At 42.9% G+C, this 19,978-nt stretch overlaps 1 protein-coding gene across 2 annotated transcripts; it reads left to right on the top strand.

The window, feature by feature from the left end:
* Nucleotides 1–496: 496 nt before the first annotated feature.
* On the top strand, nucleotides 497–18,591 carry LOC102445535 (putative P2Y purinoceptor 10). Of its 2 annotated transcripts, XM_075940784.1 has the most exons (3): nucleotides 497–3,237; nucleotides 3,325–3,404; nucleotides 12,063–18,591. In XM_075940784.1, the coding sequence occupies exon 3, from the start codon at nucleotides 12,116–12,118 to the stop codon at nucleotides 13,223–13,225; it is 1,110 nt and encodes a 369-aa protein (XP_075796899.1). In that variant the 5' UTR covers nucleotides 497–3,237; nucleotides 3,325–3,404; nucleotides 12,063–12,115; the 3' UTR covers nucleotides 13,226–18,591. The 2 variants fall into 2 exon arrangements, with proteins under 2 accessions (XP_075796899.1, XP_006113726.1); XM_006113664.4 differs by lacking the exon at nucleotides 3,325–3,404 and having other exon boundaries at nucleotides 498–3,237.
* Nucleotides 18,592–19,978: the final 1,387 nt, after the last annotated feature.

The raw sequence follows: 19,978 nt of genomic DNA, 5'->3' as shown, positions 1-19,978 counted from the left end.
AACCAGACCACACAGAGACAAAATGCTTTGCTGTCCCTCTGGGTATGTCTACACTACCCCGCTAGTTCGAACTAGCGGGGTAATGTAGGCATACTGCAATTGCAAATGAAGCCCGGGATTTCAATTTCCCGGGCTTCCTTTGCATAAGCGGGGCGCCGCCATTTTTAAATCCCCGCTCGTTCGAACCCCGTGCAGCACGGCTACGCGGGGCACGAACTAGGTAGTTCGAACTAGGCTTCCTAGTTCGAACTACCGTTACTCCTCGTGGAATGAGGAGTAACGGTAGTTCGAACTAGGAAGCCTAGTTCGAACTACCTAGTTCGTGCCCCGTGTAGCCGTGCTGCACGGGGTTTGAACGAGCGGGGATTTAAAAATGGCGGCGCCCCGCTTATGCAAAGGAAGCCCGCGAAATTCAAATCCCGGGCTTCATTTGCAATTGCGGTATGCCTACATTACCCCGCTAGTTCGAACTAGCGGGGTAGTGTAGACATACCCTCATAGAGGTAGGCAAGCAAGCAGGGAAACCTGAGAACTGGCTGTCCGGGGGGTCCCTTTAAGCACAGACTGCAGCAGCCCCACACAGTAAGTCCTGACCTGGTGCCCTGTGTAACCGGGTGGCCTGCTAGGGAGTCTTAGGGCACCCCAGTACATGGGTCACTGCCCCGACCCTTCCCTGCTCCCGGTTTCTACTTCGCTGTTCGCACGGTCCACTCCCGACGATCCGTCCCTCTCATTCCCGTCGGCCCCACTGGTCGCTTCCTGCTGCCCCCGGTCCGCTGTGCTGCTGATCTGGATCGCTGATCTCTCACTCGCCACCACCACCGCGGTGCTCCCTGTCATCTCCCTCCTTGCTGCGCCAGCCGCCCACGTCGGTCGACTCCCCTCCAAGTCCTCTCCTGGCGGCTTCTCCAGCTGGTGCCTTGGCCGGTCCTGTGGAGGAGGCTGAGAGCAGAATCTCCCCTGCTCTCCACTAGCCTCCCCCCCCTCCTGCGTCTCCCTCTCTCCTTTTGAACTCCCCGCTGGGCGTTCCTCCGGCCCCCACCCTTCGTGGGGCTGCCCCCGGCCTCCCGGGTCCTAAAACCCGCCTGTTAATCCCTGGGCTGGAGTGTGCCTGCGCGCCAGCCGTGCCGGCTTCCCCCAACTTGGCTGCCTGCCCTGCCACGTGACGCCGGCCTCCCGGCGCCAGCTGACTCTCCACGCAGGGCGTGGAGCTGCGGATCCCACGTCTACAAGTGCGGGGGTGAGTTCCCCCATCACACCCTGCATGAACTGGTTCCAGCCGGCCTTAAACGGATTCAGCATCACGCGCTATTTCGAAATAGCAAAAAGCTATTTTGAAATAACTATTTCGAAATAAGATATTTCGAAATAACGCTGTAGTATAGACATTCCTATTCATCTAGTTAAAGTGATAAACAAGAGGGAATAATCCAGGATCCCATAGATTTGCCAATAATGTTTAAAATGCAAGAACCAAACCATAGACCTGAACAAAGTTATTTTCCCCATAGAACTTTTTCCTTGCACAGGTTGCAGAATGCATCTAGACACCTGGGCTATGTCTACACTCAAAGCTTCTTGTGCAAGTATGGCCGTTCTTTCGCAAGAATCTGTAGAGCATCCATACTGCCTGCCGCTCTTGAGCAAGGAAATTTACAGTACGGCATGGTAAGAAAGGTCTTCTTGTGCAAGAGCTATGCTCTTTTTAAACAGGTGTAAGCCCTCTTGCGCAGGAGCTCTTGCACAAGAGGGCAGTGTGAATGCTTGGCAGGGATTTCTTGTGCAAGAAAGCCCTATGGCTAAAATAGCCATGAGCGCTTTCTTGCGCAAGAGAGCGTCAACACTTGGATACTCTTGCGCAAAAGCACAGCTGGCACATGGCAGTGTGGACGTTTTCTTGCTTTTCTTGCGCAAGAAGCCTCGAGTGTAGACATAGCCTTGGGCTTCTAATAGCAATTGCTGTCTGTTCCCCCACATAGACGTGTGGATTAATGGATCCATGTAGTGCAAAAGGACAAGCTACTTTCCCACTTCATCTTGACAGCCCTCCCCCTACAGCTATTCTGTACTGCCCCTGAGAGAATCACCATGAAAATATCTTATTGCATGGGGCATGGGGGCGGGACCCAATAGTGCCTGAACAGAGGAATCATGGTGGAACCACCACTTTTAGGATTTGTGTGTTAAAATGCACTAGGACGGGATGAGAAAGGATCAGGATTTGCCTCATAGCAAATATCAGAGGATTTAAGCAACAGATTACAGAGAATTATGTCTTTCCCTTTTCTCCTTTCTCCTTGGTATCCTGGTGTGCATCTGTTTATTTGAGTGACCCTAAAACCAACCCGACAGGCTAGTATAGCCAGTGAAAGAATGTATTTCTTTTTAGTCATTATCCACACTAAGAACTGGGAGCACTGTGCCAGCTATACAGTACTGCCATGTTATCTCTGCAAACATTGGGATGTGATATGTGACAGTGTATATCATATCACGTAACTCAGCAGGAAACAAAGCAATTGATAGTAACTCACATCCCTGAAAATAACATGGCATCGCAACTGCATTCACTGTCATTCATAAGGGAAGGATATCTTGTACATGGAGAAGAGAAAGGTATAGCTGGACTAGATGACACTAAACACTACATGCCTATATAAATTAGAGTGTTTATAGAACATTCAAGCTAAAAGCCACTATATATTTTGGATATGGAAGCTAACCCAAAATTTTGCACCTTTCATTCATTTTGAACAATATATTTTTCAGTTATATTTCAGTATTTGCTCACTAGCAAATTTTGGTGTGTGCAGTTTTAGCAAACAGATGGAGTCTACAATACAAAATGTCACAGGCAAAAGTATAATTTGACTGAGGGTATGCATAGAACATAGAAGAAACCCTAATTTTGTGCAAAATTAAAGCCTGAGTTTCATTTCCTCGTGTAGTTTCAACAAAATAATGTTATTATCTGAACTGTTTTAGCGTAAAGCAGAAGCTGAAAACACATTGGCTAGTGAAGTGAATCAAAATACAGGATTTCCTGTTATACACTCTGGCTCAGGCTGCAGATGACAGACAGCAGGATTTCAGCCATGAGAGAAAGAGTGTGAGAATTCTGTCTTCATCTTTGACATTGGAATTTATAACATATCTGTAGCTAGTAAAAACTATTTTGCTTTCCCCCTACTTTTTGCTGTGGATATTTCCTTCTTGAAGAATGGAAGTTTAAATGAGGTAAGGCTTATTTCTGCTGCACATTTCCTTTTGTAAATTCAAGCCATAACAATCTTGAGTAATACCATTATATGCTTTTTCCAAGAGAAATGTTCAAGCAAATGCATGCACTATCCGCAGCAGCCTTTGATAGAAGAGCAATTTGTTGTATTATTTGGGTTGAGTGGGTAAGTAGAAAGCAATGCACTCTGATAAAAAGATTGTATGAGAAAATAGAAAATACTGTGTTGCTCAATAGGCTATTAGAATAGATCATTCTGTTTCATTTCACATATTCTCTTTCTGTTGCATTTGTTAAAAAGCTAATGATAATACTATTTAAACAAAAGCTGTAGAACGCCTTGTCCACTTAAATCAGAAACTTTAGTTCTGATTTCGTTTCAAATCATTAAGTAAATTTTTATTACAAAGATGCACTTCCCCATCCTCACCCAATGTGACTATAATTCTAGTGAGCGACCTTGGCCATAAAGTTCAGACTCAGGTTTGGAACTGTGTTTTGCCGTAGTTTGGGGTTGTTTAGATCTGGAATTAGGGCTATCTTTCTATAATTCATAAATAAATAATACATATAATTTAAAGACTACAGTCCTAACGTTTCTTCAATTTTGGAAATTCTAAGCACAATACCACAGCAATGTAGAACTGGGTGGAGTGCACAGTGACTCAGAATAATGATTATACCAGCAATTTCCACTGATGACTACTGCAATGAAGACCACATAAATACATAGAAGAAAGTTAGATTGCTGATATATAAATGCTTCTTTGAAATTATGTGTATTTTAATTATTGGCTTTACATGGTAATTGAGCACTCTGTGTAGCCTATGTTGCTAATTGAGCACTCTGTGTAGCCTATATTGTCATGACCATAGGTCCACATCCTCCCTCCCCATTCCTTGTAACGATGCCCATTTTTTGTTTCCAGTCTTTAGTTACACTGTAAACCATTCACAACAGGAGCCAATTGATTGTATGCTTTTAAATAGCATCTAATACAATGGTACTTTGAACCTGCTTGAGATCTCTAGGTGCTGCTGCAAAAACTATATCAAAATGGCAAATATATTTAGATGGTTAAATGCTACAATACATTAATATTTTTTCTAAGGTCTTAGAAAATATCACTAGGTTATAACATCACTGTCTTTACCCAGATGTAAATGAGGGCAACATTTAGAAAGACCTGAAGTGACCAGAGGCAGAAAGACAAGAGAGAAAATTCACCAGAGGCTCAGCTTTGAAAATACATACACACACATACATACCAGTAAAATACTCCCTGAAACGGAATGGATTTAATCCAAGTTCACAGCAGCCTGGCAGTAGATGCTAGCTACATTCATTCCATATGTGTGTTAAAACCAACAGACTACTAAACGAAAAACAAGTACAAACCAGACAGAGTAGAACCTATGTTTCTAAGATAGTAGATTCTGTTCAGCATAATATCCTTGTTTCTCTACTCTGTAGGAGGAAAACATCCTGTTTTTAAAGTCTTGAGGCCAAAACAACTAAGCTGCATTTCATTAGCTCCTGGCTAGTTCTTCAGCTGCTTCTAAGGTCTTGCTGCAAAATTTATCCAAGCCTGATGTCACTGGTTAGCTTGGCAGGGCCTCTTTATGAGGACAATGATGGAGGTGAGGTGTATTTGGGTTTGGGACCTTTCCAGGAGGCACCAGAAAGTCTGTACATCCCTTCATAGAAAGCCACAAGCCAAAATAACATTCAAGAATGGGGAACCTTTTTTTGGGTTGGGGGACACTGACACCCAGAAAAATCAGTCAGGGGCCACACAGAAGTGGGAAGCACACACCAGAGCCTGGGGGGGAAGGCAAGCTTAGTAGATTTTGTGTGCTCCAGGCCCACGGGAGGTTGATGGGGGGGGGGGGGGCTGATGCACCAGTGCGGGCTCCCCAATGCTGGGTGGACCCTGAGCCTTGGGAGCCAGATCCAGTCCCTGAGCCTTAGGCTCCCTACCCCTGCTATAGGACATCATGCTAGCCTCAAAGGGAATGAGGCCTTCAAAAATGTAAAGTTAGATACTTCCCCATGAACTCCCTAAGAATCCCCCCCTCACCTCATATTGTTTCAGAAATTCAGGTAACAATACATTAATTGAGTCTTCAGGCAGCCTTGGTGTCTGGCATGAGATGGGGTTAATTATTTCATCCATACTGAACTCTGTCTTGGGAAGAACACTACCCAGGAAGACACCACATTTCATGTGGCCACCAGGGAGTTGGGAATAGTGGAAATTACTAAAGAGGACAGTAGAGCCCTAGAACTTATGGGGCCTAAGGATGAAAACACAAGAAGAACCAGACCTAAGGCCTCTTACAAGTTGTTATTTTTTCTGGGCTCAGAATTACAGGGCCTTACAGGTTCAAGCCTCATGATTCTGTTTAATCAGGAGAGGAGAATGAAGTGTCTTAGCATAGGCAAAATGATAAATGGCACTCTGAGCCAAATTTTCACATTTCACTGTATTTTGCTTTGGAAATGCGATGGGGAGCCTTTCGGTTCTAGTTTCCTGGTTCAGATCTGGATAGTGGCAGGAAAAGATGCTAGCAATTTATGAATGTTCATTGCTCTGTTTGGAATAAGGTTTAATTTAGTGAATTTATCAATTTTAACGTAAAAAAATTGTGTCCAGTGACACCAGTACCCAGTTAAAGATCAAAATGTGTTCCCCGTACAAAACCCACTAAGTAAACTCCACACATTCTTAAGGGCAAGGCTGAGAAAAGTAATGGACATGCCAGATCACGGAACATGGGCTATACTGGACAATTTGGGGAAGTGAATTCCAGAGTTAAGGGCCTCCCCTGACTATGCTCTGACAGCAGTCCCTGAATGGTTACATCCTGAGAGTTTACTTGAGTGCCCCAGCTGATCCCATCTTCCTTCAGGACAATGCCATTCGGTTTCCTCTTCCAGACTCATGGTGTGCCCCATTCACCTCTCTTGGCGATGAGCAGTCCTGAAAGCACAGAGCAAGATGAATATGGCTGCAGAGGGGACTGGTGAGATGGGCTAGTAAGCTTGGTAACAGCAAATAGGTCCAGTGCTCTGAGACCACAAACAGCAGTAGTGCCAAGCATAAGGGGCCATTACCTTCTATGGTGTCACTTCCCTCATAGCTACCGCCAGCTCAGGCCCTTTGGCAGGATTTATGAGGAATAAAAGTAGTAGATGGTCTATAGCATAGTGCAGACAAGCACATCCAGGCCAGCTTAAGCCATTTGCCCCACTGCTCTTTCTCCAACCGCTGGTGGCAGCACTCACCCCTTAATGGTCATCTCTCTCTCAGGAGGAGGTTCTACTGAGGATTTTCAGCATCGATTATTTTGTTCGTTTCAGGACCATTCACATTAAGTTCCACATAGCTTTATGAAGGATGTCTGGTGTGTCCATTTAAAAATATACATTTTTTATTTTGAAAACAAAAGCAGGATAGCCCACACTAATATTTACTTTGTCAAAGTCAATGGTCAAAATGCGATCTATTTTTCATATATGAGCGTTTTGTATATTTATCTTTCAATTCTGAACATATGTTAGAGCATTTTTTGAAAGAATGCCTGTAAAAGAGAGAGAGCGTAAACTCTTGAAAATTTGAAAGAGGAATAAGTAAGAACTTTTTAAAAAATGACAAGTACATTAATAGGTTTTTTTTTGGCTCTGTTTTAATCCTGTTTGGCCCTGTTGTCATAGCTCCAGACAGCAGAATACTGGCACCTTTGCTAAATATAGTCAGCATTACTTCCTTCTAAATAAATTGGTCACTCTTAGAAACATACTAGTGTTGCTTCAGATTAAGGTCCCTTTTTACATTTCCAGTAATATCTGAATTTGCCTATTCTTATTCTAAGGAATCAAAAAAATTCTGCAGAGAATGGACTAAAGTTACTCTGGATTTAATTCTCAAAAGTGCTAAATACTCACAATTCTAGCTGAAAATAATGAAAGCTGTAGATATTCAGAACTTCTGAAAAAATAAGGCCCTTAATCACCCATGGTATGTCTACACAGCAAAGATATTTCGAAATAACAGCCTTTATTTCAAAATAACTTTTCTAGTGTCTACACAGCCAAACCGCTATTTCGAAATAAATTCTATGAGGAACAACACCAAATTCAAAATAGCTATTTCAAAATAAGTGCTGTATAGACACTTATTTTGAAATAGGGGGCCTCCAGCCTTCCCAGGGTGCCCTGGTGGCTACTCCAGCCTCAACCAAGAACACTTCTCTCCTTCCCTCCATTCCCAGAGCCCTGAAAGGGGTAGACTCTGGCCATAGTGCCTGTGCCAGCTCCAAGCCTGCCAGCACAGAGCCAGCAGTCACTGCCCCTGACCCAGTGGCCCCAAAACATGAGCCAGCAAGCCACTGGCAGCCAGCTCTCCACTGCTCCCCAGGAGCCATCTACCAGCTCCCAGAAGCCTGCCAGAGACCGGAGAAGGCGGGAACCTTCCTTGTCCAGAGCAGAGATCATGGACCATATTCAGGTTTGAGGAGGATGCTCCCAATGTCCATATCCGCACTAGATGGAGGAACGTGGCCGTCTATGGCAGAATAGCTGCTAGCTTGGCCACCAAAGGCCACATGAGAACCCAGGAGCAGGTTTGCATGACATTCAAGTTGGTCCGGCAAGACCCCCAACTCTGAGCTTCCCCTTCCCCTTCTTTCCCTTGCTTCCCCCTTCCAGCTCCCTCTTCCCAGGTTTCCCCCTCCCCTCTCCCACCCTCTCTTCTCCTCTCTCCTGCCTCCTTTCCCAAGTCTCACCAGAGTTTCATTCCCTCCCCTCAAGTTTTGTTAAATAAATAGTTTGTGTTCATGAAAATACATGTATTTTATTTTACATCAGGAAGGTTGGGTTATGGAGGAGTAAGTGTAAGGACGTGAGGGAGGAATGAGGCACAAGCCCCCAACGGGGCAGACCAGAGGGGCCCTTAGTGCTCCTCAGGGTGGAAGCTCTCCCACAGGGCTTTCTGGATACTGTTAGCCCCCCGATGGACCTCCAGTATGGCAGCCTACAGAAAGTGCAGCCAGGCTCACAGCAATGAGTCCAAGAGAAGCACCAGAATGCCCAGAGGCCGCTCTGGCTCCATGCTGCAGAGTGCTGTGGTGTCTCAAGTGAGGGCAACCAGAGCATGCAGAGACAAAACACTTTGCTGTCCCTCATCAAGGTAAACAAGCAAGCAGGGAAACCTGAGAACTGACTGTCCAGGGGGGTCCCTTTAAGCACAGACCTCAGCTAGCCCCACACAGTAAGTCCTGACTTGGTGCCCTGCAGGAACTGGTTCCGGCCAGCTTGGACGCACTATTTCGAAACAGCAAAATGCTATTTTGAAATGCATTTTGTGTGTAGACGCGTTATTTCAAAATAAGCTATTTTGAAATAACTATTTCGAAATAAGATATTTTGAAATAACACTGTAGTGTAGACATACCCCCAGGGGAAAAAAGCATTTAAAAAGCATTTTAAACGTCTTGTATTTGGGGTGGACATTAAAGATAATCTAAGCATGGTCCAAAAACCGAAACAAAAATCTTGCTCCAGTTTTTAATAAGGGTAATGAGAAACTTAGTGACAGGGAAGATAATGGAAGAAAGGATGTGGAAGTAGAAATTACCACATCTTAGGCGGAAGTAAAAATCAAACATCTGAATGGGATCAAACTGAGGGGGGTACAGAATCTCCATTCAAGAATATTAAAGAAACTGACACATGCAATTGCAAGCCCAATAGAAAGGATTTTAATAGATCTGCAGACTTAGGTATCAGACCCTATAATTGTAAAATTGCTAATAAAATGCATAATTTTAAGAAAGAGAACAAAGAGACTTAGAAAACCATTAGTCTGGCCTCATTTGTATGCATGGGCTTGGAACAAATTTTGAAAGAGAAAGTATTTAATGACAGAGGTATTTGATAATTGGAATAATACACAACATGGTTTTCTGAAAGGTAAATCATGCCAGAGTAACCTTGATATATTTTTTGAGTGGATAATTGGTATTTTAGGCAAAAGAAATGCAGTGGATCTAGGCTGTCTGGTTTTCAGTAAGCCATTTCATACAGTTCCATACAGAAAATTATTAGTGTCATTGGAGAAGATGGGAATTAATATAACTGAAAGGTGAATAATGAACTGGTTAAGAGACTACAACAGGTCATATGAAAAAATGAATTATCAGACTTTAAGGACTGTAAGGGCAGACTGCCAGACTTTAAGGGCAGAGGGGGGGGGGGAACACCGAGGGGAGGGAAAGGCCAGGGGACTAAAGAAGCAGCTGTCTTGGGGCCTAGATATTTAAAATGGCCTGGGGCTCCCAGCTGCTAACCTAGTTGAAACAGTGGCCAAAGGCCCTGAGTCCTTTAAATTATCACTGGAACCCCAGGCAATACAGGCTGGGCAGTGCTGACAGGTTGGCTGTGCCCAGCTCCACATTTTCCACCCAACCTTTCTCCCCCGTTCCAGTGGCCCAGAGCCTCTGTATTGATAAGCCATGGGAGTTACTTTCACTCATGTTTAAGAAAGATTAATTCAGATTTGAACAGATTCTTGGATGATTAGAGGAACAGAAAATCTAACTTGTAAGAGAAGGTCCAAGCAGCTTGTCTTCATTAGTCTAACCAAACACAGACGGAGGAGATAGATGATTGGTCTCCATAAATGATAAATAACAGGGAGGAAGAAGAGTGATTTAAATTTAGGACCTATGTCAACACAAGAACAAACGGATATAAAACGGCTATCAGTAAGCTTAGGCATGAAATTTGACAATGGTTTCTAATGATCAGAACAGCCTCGAAATGGGAATAGTAAGGGCAAAAAACCTAACTGGCTTCAGACTGCACTTGATGAGTTTATGGAGGGATGGAGCGATGGGACTGCCTACAATTTTTGTGTAGCCAATCTACAACAACAGTGGCAAAAATTTCCAGTGGCTGGAGATGGGGCACTAGATGGGGAGGGCCTTGATATATTACAGATATTTTTCTTCCAGGTGTCTGGAGGCTGAGTCTTGTCCATATTCTTAGGGCCTAACAGAGCACCATATTTAGGGTTATGAAGGAGTTCTTCCTCAGCTCATATTGGCAGAAACCTTGATTTTTTTCATCTTGCTCTGCAGCATGGGGCACAGGCTGCCTGCTGGTTTAAATGCAATGTAAATGGTGGAGTCTCTGTAAGTTGAAGTCCTTGAATCTTGATCTGAGGGCTTCAGTAACTCAGCCAAAGGTTTTGGCAATGTTCCCTTTTTTCCATCCTTGCATGGATTCTTTCCATCTATACGTGGGAAAACATTTTTATGTGTGCTGAAGCATGTGTAAATGTTTGCCATCAATAAGAAAAAAATAACCCTAGCTGTGCATGCTTTGCTAATCAGCTGGGTGGCACTTGAATCTCTCCTGAGAGGCTGCACAAGTACACAGCTTACAGGAAACACCGGTTATAGGTCTATTTCAGAGGTGAGTGGGTGAGGTTCTGTGGCCTGCAAGGTGCAGAAATTCAGCCTAGATGATCACGATGGTTCACAAAACCTCCAGATAAATTTGCCTATCTCTGTGTAAAAGTTTTACACAGTGAAAGCTCATTAGATAACTCCCCTTTATTTATGAAAGAGGGAAACGCACAATGATTGTTCTGTCAGGTACCAATTATTTATATTGGCCCTGATAGTAAATACAAGTGTTTTTATGAAGTACAAACAGTAGTATTTAAGTGACTGCAAGTGAAAACAGACAGATCAAAGTAAGTTACTAAATTAAAATGAAAAGAAAGTGCATACAGGTTGGATCCACTTGGTCTGGCACCCTCAGGACGCAATGGGTCCCGAACAAGGGGATTTGCCTGATCTGGGGAGGCACCCTGATATTGACCTCCTAGCCCACTGTCCCTTCACTCCTGCTGTCAGCTTCTGGCTGCCACCAGCCCAGCTGGGGCTTCCTGGAGTTGGAGCTGCCCTGTTGTCACTGAGGCTGGAGCTCCCCACTGTGCCCGCTCTGCCACAGGGCTCCTGGCTGAGTTTCCGACCCCCCTGCTGTGCTCCCAGTCCCACTGCCAGACCTCCCTTTCCCTGGACTCTGTGGTCCAGGAACATCCATGGTCCTGCCATATCCATGGTGGAGAGGTACAACCTGTAGCTAGTTCTAATTTACTAAGAAACTTTGCAATCAGATTCTTAACCTAAAGAGTTGCTCTTATTTCAGGCATAATCTTCAAATCAGAGACTCTTCTACTCTGACTTGCATCTCCAGCCCTCTTTGCATCCTTTCTGAATTGTGCCAGGCTAGCCAAAGACAAAGAGTTGATAGCTTCACATTACTGAAATAAACCTTCCTTAGGGTGGGAATCTACATCCCCCCTTCCATGGAAAAATACCAGGGTCAAAGTGGAGACACTGTACCAGGGGTATGATCATATGTTTTCCTAGGACCAACCACCTTCTGGACTTAGAGGTCAAACAAGGCAGTTTACAAGTTGTTTAGTTGATCACCAAGTTGTTAAGGCTTCGGGAGGGGGGGTGGGGAGAGAGGCACCAATAAGGGCTCTCATTAGCACATTTAAAACTATAAACTATTTCCTACTTCATATTTCTATCTTCACATACAAGAATGATATGTGCACAAAAATAGGATATACAGATCCAGCAGATTGTAATGTTAAAATTGATAGCTTACATGAAGTATTTTGTCCATAGCATCTCCAAGTTATGAATATTTATATTAATAAGCCAATTTTCATAAAGCATGGGGGAACTATCACAAACATTAATGCATAGTTTTTGCCTTTACTGTTTTTACTCTCCACAGAAATCCTTCTTCCACCCCACCATGTCCTAAATGAGCGCACAGATACATTCAAGATGTCAAGCAACAGCTCTTCAGGAAATTGCACTGATCCTGATATGGGATTTCAGACCTCCCTGTATGCAACCACTTACATCATAATATTCATACCTGGTCTTCTAGCAAACAGTGCTGCATTATGGGTTTTATGTCGCTTCATCAGTAAGAAAAACAAAGCTATTATTTTTATGATTAATTTGTCTGTAGCTGATCTTGCTCATGTGCTCTCATTACCTCTTCGAGTGTATTATTATATAAACCACGTGTGGCCTTTTGGGAGTTTGCTTTGCCAGTTCTGTTTCTACCTGAAGTATCTCAATATGTATACAAGCATCTGTTTCCTTACCTGCATAAGCATTCAAAGGTACCTTTTCCTCCTCTATCCTTTCAAAGCCAAAAACTGGAAGAGTAGGTATGACATTGCCATTAGTGCTGCTGTATGGATCTTTGTTGGAGCTGCTTGCTCACCTGTTCTAATTCTGAGAAGTTCTACCCCATCCAACAATACAATTACCTGCTTTGCAGATCTTAAAATAAAGCAAATGACTATGGCAACTTCTATTACTTTAGTAACAGTGGCTGAATTATCAGGGTTTGTGATTCCCTTAGTTATTATTGCATATTGCACTTGGAAAATGAGACAATCTCTACAAGAATCTGAAGTGCCCTTGCAACAGAGAAATGAAAAAGAGAAAGCTTTACGGATGATCCTGATGTGTGCAGCTGTATTCTTCATATGTTTCACACCATATCATATAAACTTTCCTTTATTTATGATGGTGAAACAGAATGTTATTACAAACTGCTCCATACTCAGAAGTACACTTCATTTTCATCCAGTTTCTTTATGTCTAGCCAGCTTGAACTGTTGTCTGGATCCAATTCTTTACTACTTTATGACATCAGAGTTCCAGAAAAAATTATTGCAATGCAGTGACTTTGCCCTCCGGAGTTGCCTCATGGACAAAGAGAGTGACTCATCTTTCCAGGACCACAGCGATGATTTTGAAACACAGAAACACTTCACACATTTTAAATGTTGGTCTGTTCGAAGGTTCTGGCCAAATAAATACATGGAAGCTCCTCCAACTGAGCCAGAGAGACTTTCATTACAGTATCCCTTTTGAAGCTCAAGGCACTTTGCTCGACACAGATGCACTCCATGGAGATCGCATTAAGGCCAGACATATGTACTGAATAACATCTCTGACTTAAAACATTCAACACAGAAAGACATTTTAACTGTGTTTTATAATATCATCTATCCCTCTCATCCCACAACCTCCTCCTCACAAAACTTCCTGGATCATCTCTTAGATCCCATAATTTATCTTAATTAAAAAGACACTTCCAAATGTACGCTCAACAACTGATCTATGTTTTAAAATACCATTGACCATAATGAGAATTCCTGCCAAAACAGCTACAACCTAGTGCTTCCAAATAGGCTGTTTCCACCTGTGAGGCTTCTATACCTACAAAAATGTACCTTATAACTATGTCTCTTGCTTTTAGGCAATGTTTGGTAGGACTTTTATCCAAGATAAATTTAGAACATCTGGGATATGTGAGAATACATTTTAAAATCATTAAATTAATGTTTTCTATTGAAAATAGTAGTATGGTTTGAGTCTTGATTAACACGATTGTTTCAATGGATTAAAAAAAAGAAGAAATAGAATAAATACTGATCAGATAAAACATTTGACATTCTTGAAAATTCTATCAATATTCTTGGCTGTTGGGAGGGTTTCCATTTTTGCTTGAATTAATAGCAAAGTTACATGCTTCCAAATGACAAATTATTTAGGAATAAGAGTGAATTAAATGTCATCTTAAATATTCAGTCCAGAAATTCTAAGCTGCAGAAGCTCTGGAAAATTATAGACACTAGCCTGTGCTTGTTCAGCAGAGAAGACAGTTTATTAAAAATGTTTCCAAGTAACTTGACTTTTCATAAGGATTCACCTTAAAATAAACAAGCCTTGTCTAGACTAGGACACAACAAGTTGCTGGATTTTTTTTTATCCTCTACTAAGTTAGCTCACTTGAGCTAGTTAAGACAATTTAAAGTTAATGTCACTGTAGTCACAGCTCAATTTTGGCAAGCCATGTTTTAGGCTATGCATTCCCATCAAGATAGCTCTATCAAAGTAAAATCCTAGTGAAGGTCATTTTTATCTTCGTGTAGCTAGTTGAGGATAACCCCAGGTGGAGAAGGTAAAGTATTGAACCTGAGGTTAAAACGAAACCAAACCACACCTGTGCATTATCTCTGCTAGGATTTCATATCAAGATTGCAAACTCAAGTCAGTTTCCTCCATGTAAAAACATATTCATCTTTTAGAGTGCGTCTACACAGCCGGGCTAAAGGTGAATTAAGTTACACAACTTGAGCGATGTCAATTGCATAGCTTAAATCAAAATAGCTTATTTCGGCTTTTGGCACTGTCTACACAGCAGGAAGTCTGAGAAAGAGCACTCTTCCTCCAACTTCCCTTACTCCTCATACAATGAGGGTTACAGGAGTCAGAGTAAGAAGTTCTCCAGCTCAACATTATGTCCAAATAACTGTTTTTAGTGCTGACACGTATTATGTTATTTCAGAAAAATATTAGTTATTTCTAAATAATGCTGCTGTGTAGATGTACCCTTATTGATGACAATATCCCCTTAAAGTCCTGCTCAGTCTATAATTTGACATGTGAAAATCAAGCTAAAGATTTCTACATGGGTTAAGTGAGGTTTTCTTTGGAATTGAATTAGCTCAACTGAGTTCAATCCATTGAAAAAAGCACCTTTTTTCATAGCCTGGACAAGACCTTGGATACCCCATCACCTCTTCTGTTCAGAATTGTAGCCATGGAGGCCCATAGGACTTCTGGGGACTTGTAGATGCTGAGAGGGGTATTTACTGGATGAACATTAAAAGAACAAATTGTGATTGTGTGTGCAAAGGAAGAAGGACCAAAAAGCCTTCTCCATAACTTGTTTATCTTTATACAATGTACAGTTCCAAGGGAGAGTTCTACTAACCAGCACTACCAACATGTGCGATTTTATTGCTAGTCTAACAATATTTGGTGTTCTGTGTAATGCTTTAGCTCCTGGAGTCATGCTAAAAAAGCTGAAAGTCTCTTGTAAATAAATGTCTAGCTCTTATGTTTTCAGAGAAAGCTTAAAAATGTGACTTGTGTACCCTAAAAACTCAGAAACTAGGAGGCACACAAAATGAACACAAAATGTGTAATTTAAAAAATAGCATGGGTTTTAAACCCATCTCATGATTTTGGGGCCTAACTGATGATTTTTTGAATGCTTGTATTTTGTACTACTGAGCATTTCTCCCAACTAGCAAACAGAAACACAATGAGAGTGTATCTATAGTGAGGGGAGATGGCCCTGAGTGAGGGGGCAGAACAAGCTTATATCTGTTTAAAGAGTGGTGTGAATCCGATTGCATTGTCCAGCCCTACAGTATAGAGAAGCAGAATCCAGCACAGAAGCTAGATCCTGGTTCTATATTTGATGGTGATGATGCTGTGAATTGCTCAATACCTCCTGTATGGGGCAGGGTCTCCTCACCACCATGGCTGGCGGATATAAGATGCAAGGGGAGTCTTAGTGCTCAACCGCTTGTGTCGTCTTGTCCCTATTCTGATGGTTCCTGAAGGTTCCCACTGCAGGCTGTCGCAGATTGCAGACTGATGACTCTTCACCGGAAGTGGATCTCTTAACTAAAAAGTGAAAAGCCTTCCAGCTTGCCAGACCGAGCTTAACGTTGAACCTGTGAAAGAGCCGTTAAGTGGTAATGAAACCATTTAACAGACATGTGCTGACCCTGAATTTACTGATAAACACAGCTTTGTATTAATATGTCTACAGGACCTTATTTTAAGATTTGCTTTAAATATTTCATTAGTTTATGGCTGAAGGTTATAAAATCACATCTCTAAAAATCCATACTAGATATTTAGATGCACAGTCTGAGTATTCAGCTTTAGCTTTAAATGCTTGGCTCTTCAGTCATATAGCTTTTGAAATAAATTCTTCAAAAGACCACTCATCTAAAATACACATTTTAATTTAAATTACTACAGTAAAAAAAACTTACTTCCAAAGTCTTCTGATCCTTGCTATCCATCCCTACTCTTCATTCACCCCCTGTTGAAGAGAGCCCTGGGGGACAACATTGCTTTTCTTCCTGATAGCTGGACAAATGAGTTTTTCTTTTACTTCTGACTATTTGATTAAATAGTTTTAAGAGAACCCTCTACCAAAATCAATACCTTACTAAGAAATAAAATCCTTTATATACCTAAAATCTTTGGAAACATATTTAACATAAATATAAAGTGAAATTTAATAAACATGTCTTGCCATGAAAATCACACAAAATAAATTAGTGTTCCCTTGTTCTAAAAGCAATGAACTTTGTTATGAACATACTAACCCGCTCTGTCTGATATCTATATCTATATCTATGTCTATATCTGAGGGTATGTCTAAACTACATGGCTCCGTTGCCTCATCCTACGAGGCATAATGGGGAGGTCAATAAAGGGCTTTCATGTCGGCGCGGGAGGTCCAGACTAGCGCGCTGAGCCAACAAACAGCTGATCAGCTGTTTGTCAGCTCAGCATGGCAGCCATTTAAATGTAAATGAAGCCGTGATTATTTAAATCGCGGCTTCATTTCCCTTTGCCAATCAGCCTAATCTACATGGTTCCATCGATGGAGCCATGTAGTTTAGACACACCCTTAGGCTGTGTCTACACTGGCCACATAAAACGGAAAAGGGATACAAAGGAGGTAAGTCAGAATAGGGAAATCCGCGGGGGATTTAAATATCCCCCGCGGATTTAAATAAACATGTCCGCCGCTTTTTTTCCGGCTTGGAGAAAAGCCGGAAAAAAGCGTCTAGACTGGCCCGATCCTCCGGAATAAAGCCCTTTTCCGGAGGATCTCTTATTCCTACTTCAAAGCTGCGGACATGTTTATTTAAATCCGCGGGGGATATTTAAATCCCCCGCGGATTTCCCTATTCTGACTTACCTCCTTTGCATCCCTTTTCCGTTTTATGTGGCCAGTGTAGACACAGCCTTAGAGTGTATCTGTCTCTGTGTCTGTCTGCGAGTCCATTTGTTCAAGAACTCCTCCTAAATGGTAAGCGGTAGGGTCACCAAATTTGGTATGCAGTTTCCTCTTCTACTAACATAAAGCAAGGTTGGTTGTACCACAACAACTGGAAGCCCTTTCCTTAACATGCAAAGGGAGGGGCTGCTGTTTGGAGGGGCACGAGATGACAGCAGCCACTGGGGGCAGCCAGCCCACAGGGGAGCACTATCCTACACAGTGTCCACTTGGGGCAGCCGTACCACCAAGGGCTGGGGTTCTGCCACCTTGCCTTCCAACACACCTCGTAAGTAGCTTCCCTGCCCCAAACTGTTCCCCCCCCCCTTCCAGCACATGGCCAGAATGCTGGAGGGAACTGGCTGGGAAGCTGGGAGGAAAAAAATGCCCCTGGCAGCTGGAGGTGAGGGGGAAGCAGGTCGGGAGTAAAAAGCATCCCTGGCAACAGCGAGGTCTGGGGGAAGAGAAAAGGCCCAGGCCTGATGGAACACCTGCCCCAAGGTCCCCTTCACCCTGAACCTTCACTCTCGCACTCTCCAGCCTCCTGCACTCCACCCACCATATCTCCGAAGCCCTGCCCTGCGTCCTGCATTTCCCTCACCGCCAGCCTCTGCCCTGAAGGACCTGGGCAATGCTGGGTAAAACTGTTAGTTTAAAATAATGTCTTTGTTTCAGAGAGCTTAAATATGCAGTAATCTGGAATAATTACTTTATGTAGGCTTAAGACTACCTTTAAAATATAAATCAGCTTAATAATACTGATGAAGAAAATGTAAAACATGGAAGGCTGCATCATGTATTCTGTAATAGTTAATGTTGTATTCAACAGGACAACTGACTTGCCCTTACTACAAAGTTTTTGCAAATAAATCTCTGACAAATGTAAAAAAACCTTTGACTGACATTTTTTATTCCCAAATTTAGTGTTTTTATTTAGGAATGTAAACAACTAGTCAAGTAGTCACCTACCTGCTAAGCCTATCCTTATCGGATAGTCGAGTGACTACACAACTACTCCCCTCCCCTCCCTCACCGCTGCCCCTGTACCAGAACCAGCAAGTCAGGGAGAGGAAAGCAGGAGGCAGTGCCTCCACAGTGTGGGGTGGGAGCGCCGGGGAAGGACTGCTCAGTCCCAGCTTGGTCTGCCCCCAGGAGCTAACCCCATTGCGGCTCTGCACTTTAAATGTAGTAAGAGCCAGGCTTTTACTACATTTAAAGTGCAGAGCTGCAGCGGTTCCAGAGCCATGTGAGCCAGCTCTGCTCAGTCCCGGGTCCTCGGAGCTAACCCCACTGCAGCTCTGCACATTAAAGGTACGTCTAAACTACATGGCTCCGTCGACGGAGCCATGTAGATTTGTTGTTTTGGCAAAGGCAAATGAAGCCGCGATTTAAATTATCGTGGCTTCATTTAAATTTACATGGCTGCCACACTGAGCCAACAAACAGCTGATCAGACGTTTGTCCGCTCAATGCGCTAGTCTGGACGCTCCCCTGTCGACATCAAAGCCCTTTGTCGGCAGCCCCGGTAAACCTCATCCCACGAGGAATAACGGGGCTGCCGACAAAGGGCTTTGATGTCGGCAGGGGAGCGTCCAGACTAGCGCGCTGAGCGGACAAACAGCTGATCAGCTGTTTGTCGGCTCAGCGCGGCAGCCATGTAAATGTAAATGAAGCCGTGATCATTTAAATCGCGGCTTCATTTGCCTTTGCCTATGTGTCTAATCTACATGCCTCTGACAATAGAGGCATGTAGTCTAGACACAGCCTAAATGTAATAAGAGCCCAGCAGCTCTTAATGCAGAGCTGCAGCTCTGGTAGCAAGTACCCCTCCTTATTGACTAATCAAGTAGTCAATGGAAATTCCATCAACTACTCGGTTAGCTAATTAACTGTTACTTATCATCCCTACTTTTAATTAAGTACCTTCTGCATGACCAGTCTTTATAATCTGGCATGCTATGGAAAACATGCTCCATTTTCTTTAGAAAGACATTTTAGAGGTATATTTTTTCAAATATCATTTGCTACATTTGGATTCAGGGATTTAGCTGGAATGGATGAGCAGAGAGAAGAGGGAGTCAGTGGGGAGGGTTTTGGGTTAGTGAGGAGGGGGCGGAGCCTGGGCAGAGTAGGGGTTGAATTTGAGCGACTTCACTTGCCACCCATGCTAACCACACAAAGAACTGAATGGGAACTGGGGGAAGACCACTTCTCCTGAGGCACTCAGTAAAAGCAGCTCAAGCCTGAATCTAATTCACATGCAGCAGAAATAAATGAAAAAGAAGAACTGTTCATATAATCAAGACTGGACACATTGCCAATAAAGTTGGTTCTCCACACATTAAGAAATTGCTGCCGTTGCAGCTTCCAAAAAATAGAAATGATAGAACAAGATGCAAGCTTAGGGTATAATATTTTTAAAAGTCAGGCTCCAGTTTAATTTTAAGGTCAAGCATGGAATAATTTCACTGGTAACTGAAGGCACATTTCTATCCCATGTTTCATGTACAGTAAAACACAGAGCTTTCTTTACAATCCACCGTTCATTTCTGTCAAAGCAATTCTGAGAAAGATTAGTGGAAATGCAGACTGCCTGCGGTAATTTACTTGGGTACTTACAATACAAAAGAAACTGTCAGTTATGAAGCAGTTAAGATCTCTAACTCGAAGCACCTTCAAAGAACGATTGGTGGTTTACTCATTTCCTTGCTTTTCACAAATGCTGAGCATTTTCACAGATGAAACCA

This window comes from Pelodiscus sinensis, chromosome 13 (assembly GCF_049634645.1).
Source record: "Pelodiscus sinensis isolate JC-2024 chromosome 13, ASM4963464v1, whole genome shotgun sequence".
Lineage (NCBI taxonomy): Eukaryota > Metazoa > Chordata > Testudines > Trionychidae > Pelodiscus > Pelodiscus sinensis.
Note: the sequence above shows the minus strand (reverse complement) of the source record. Positions and strands in the feature narration are given on the sequence as shown.

Excerpts from the sequence above, each read along its gene's own strand:
- LOC102445535 (XM_075940784.1), top strand. The coding sequence starts at position 12,116 with ATGTCAAGCAACAGCTCTTCAGGAAATTGCACTGATCCTGATATGGGA.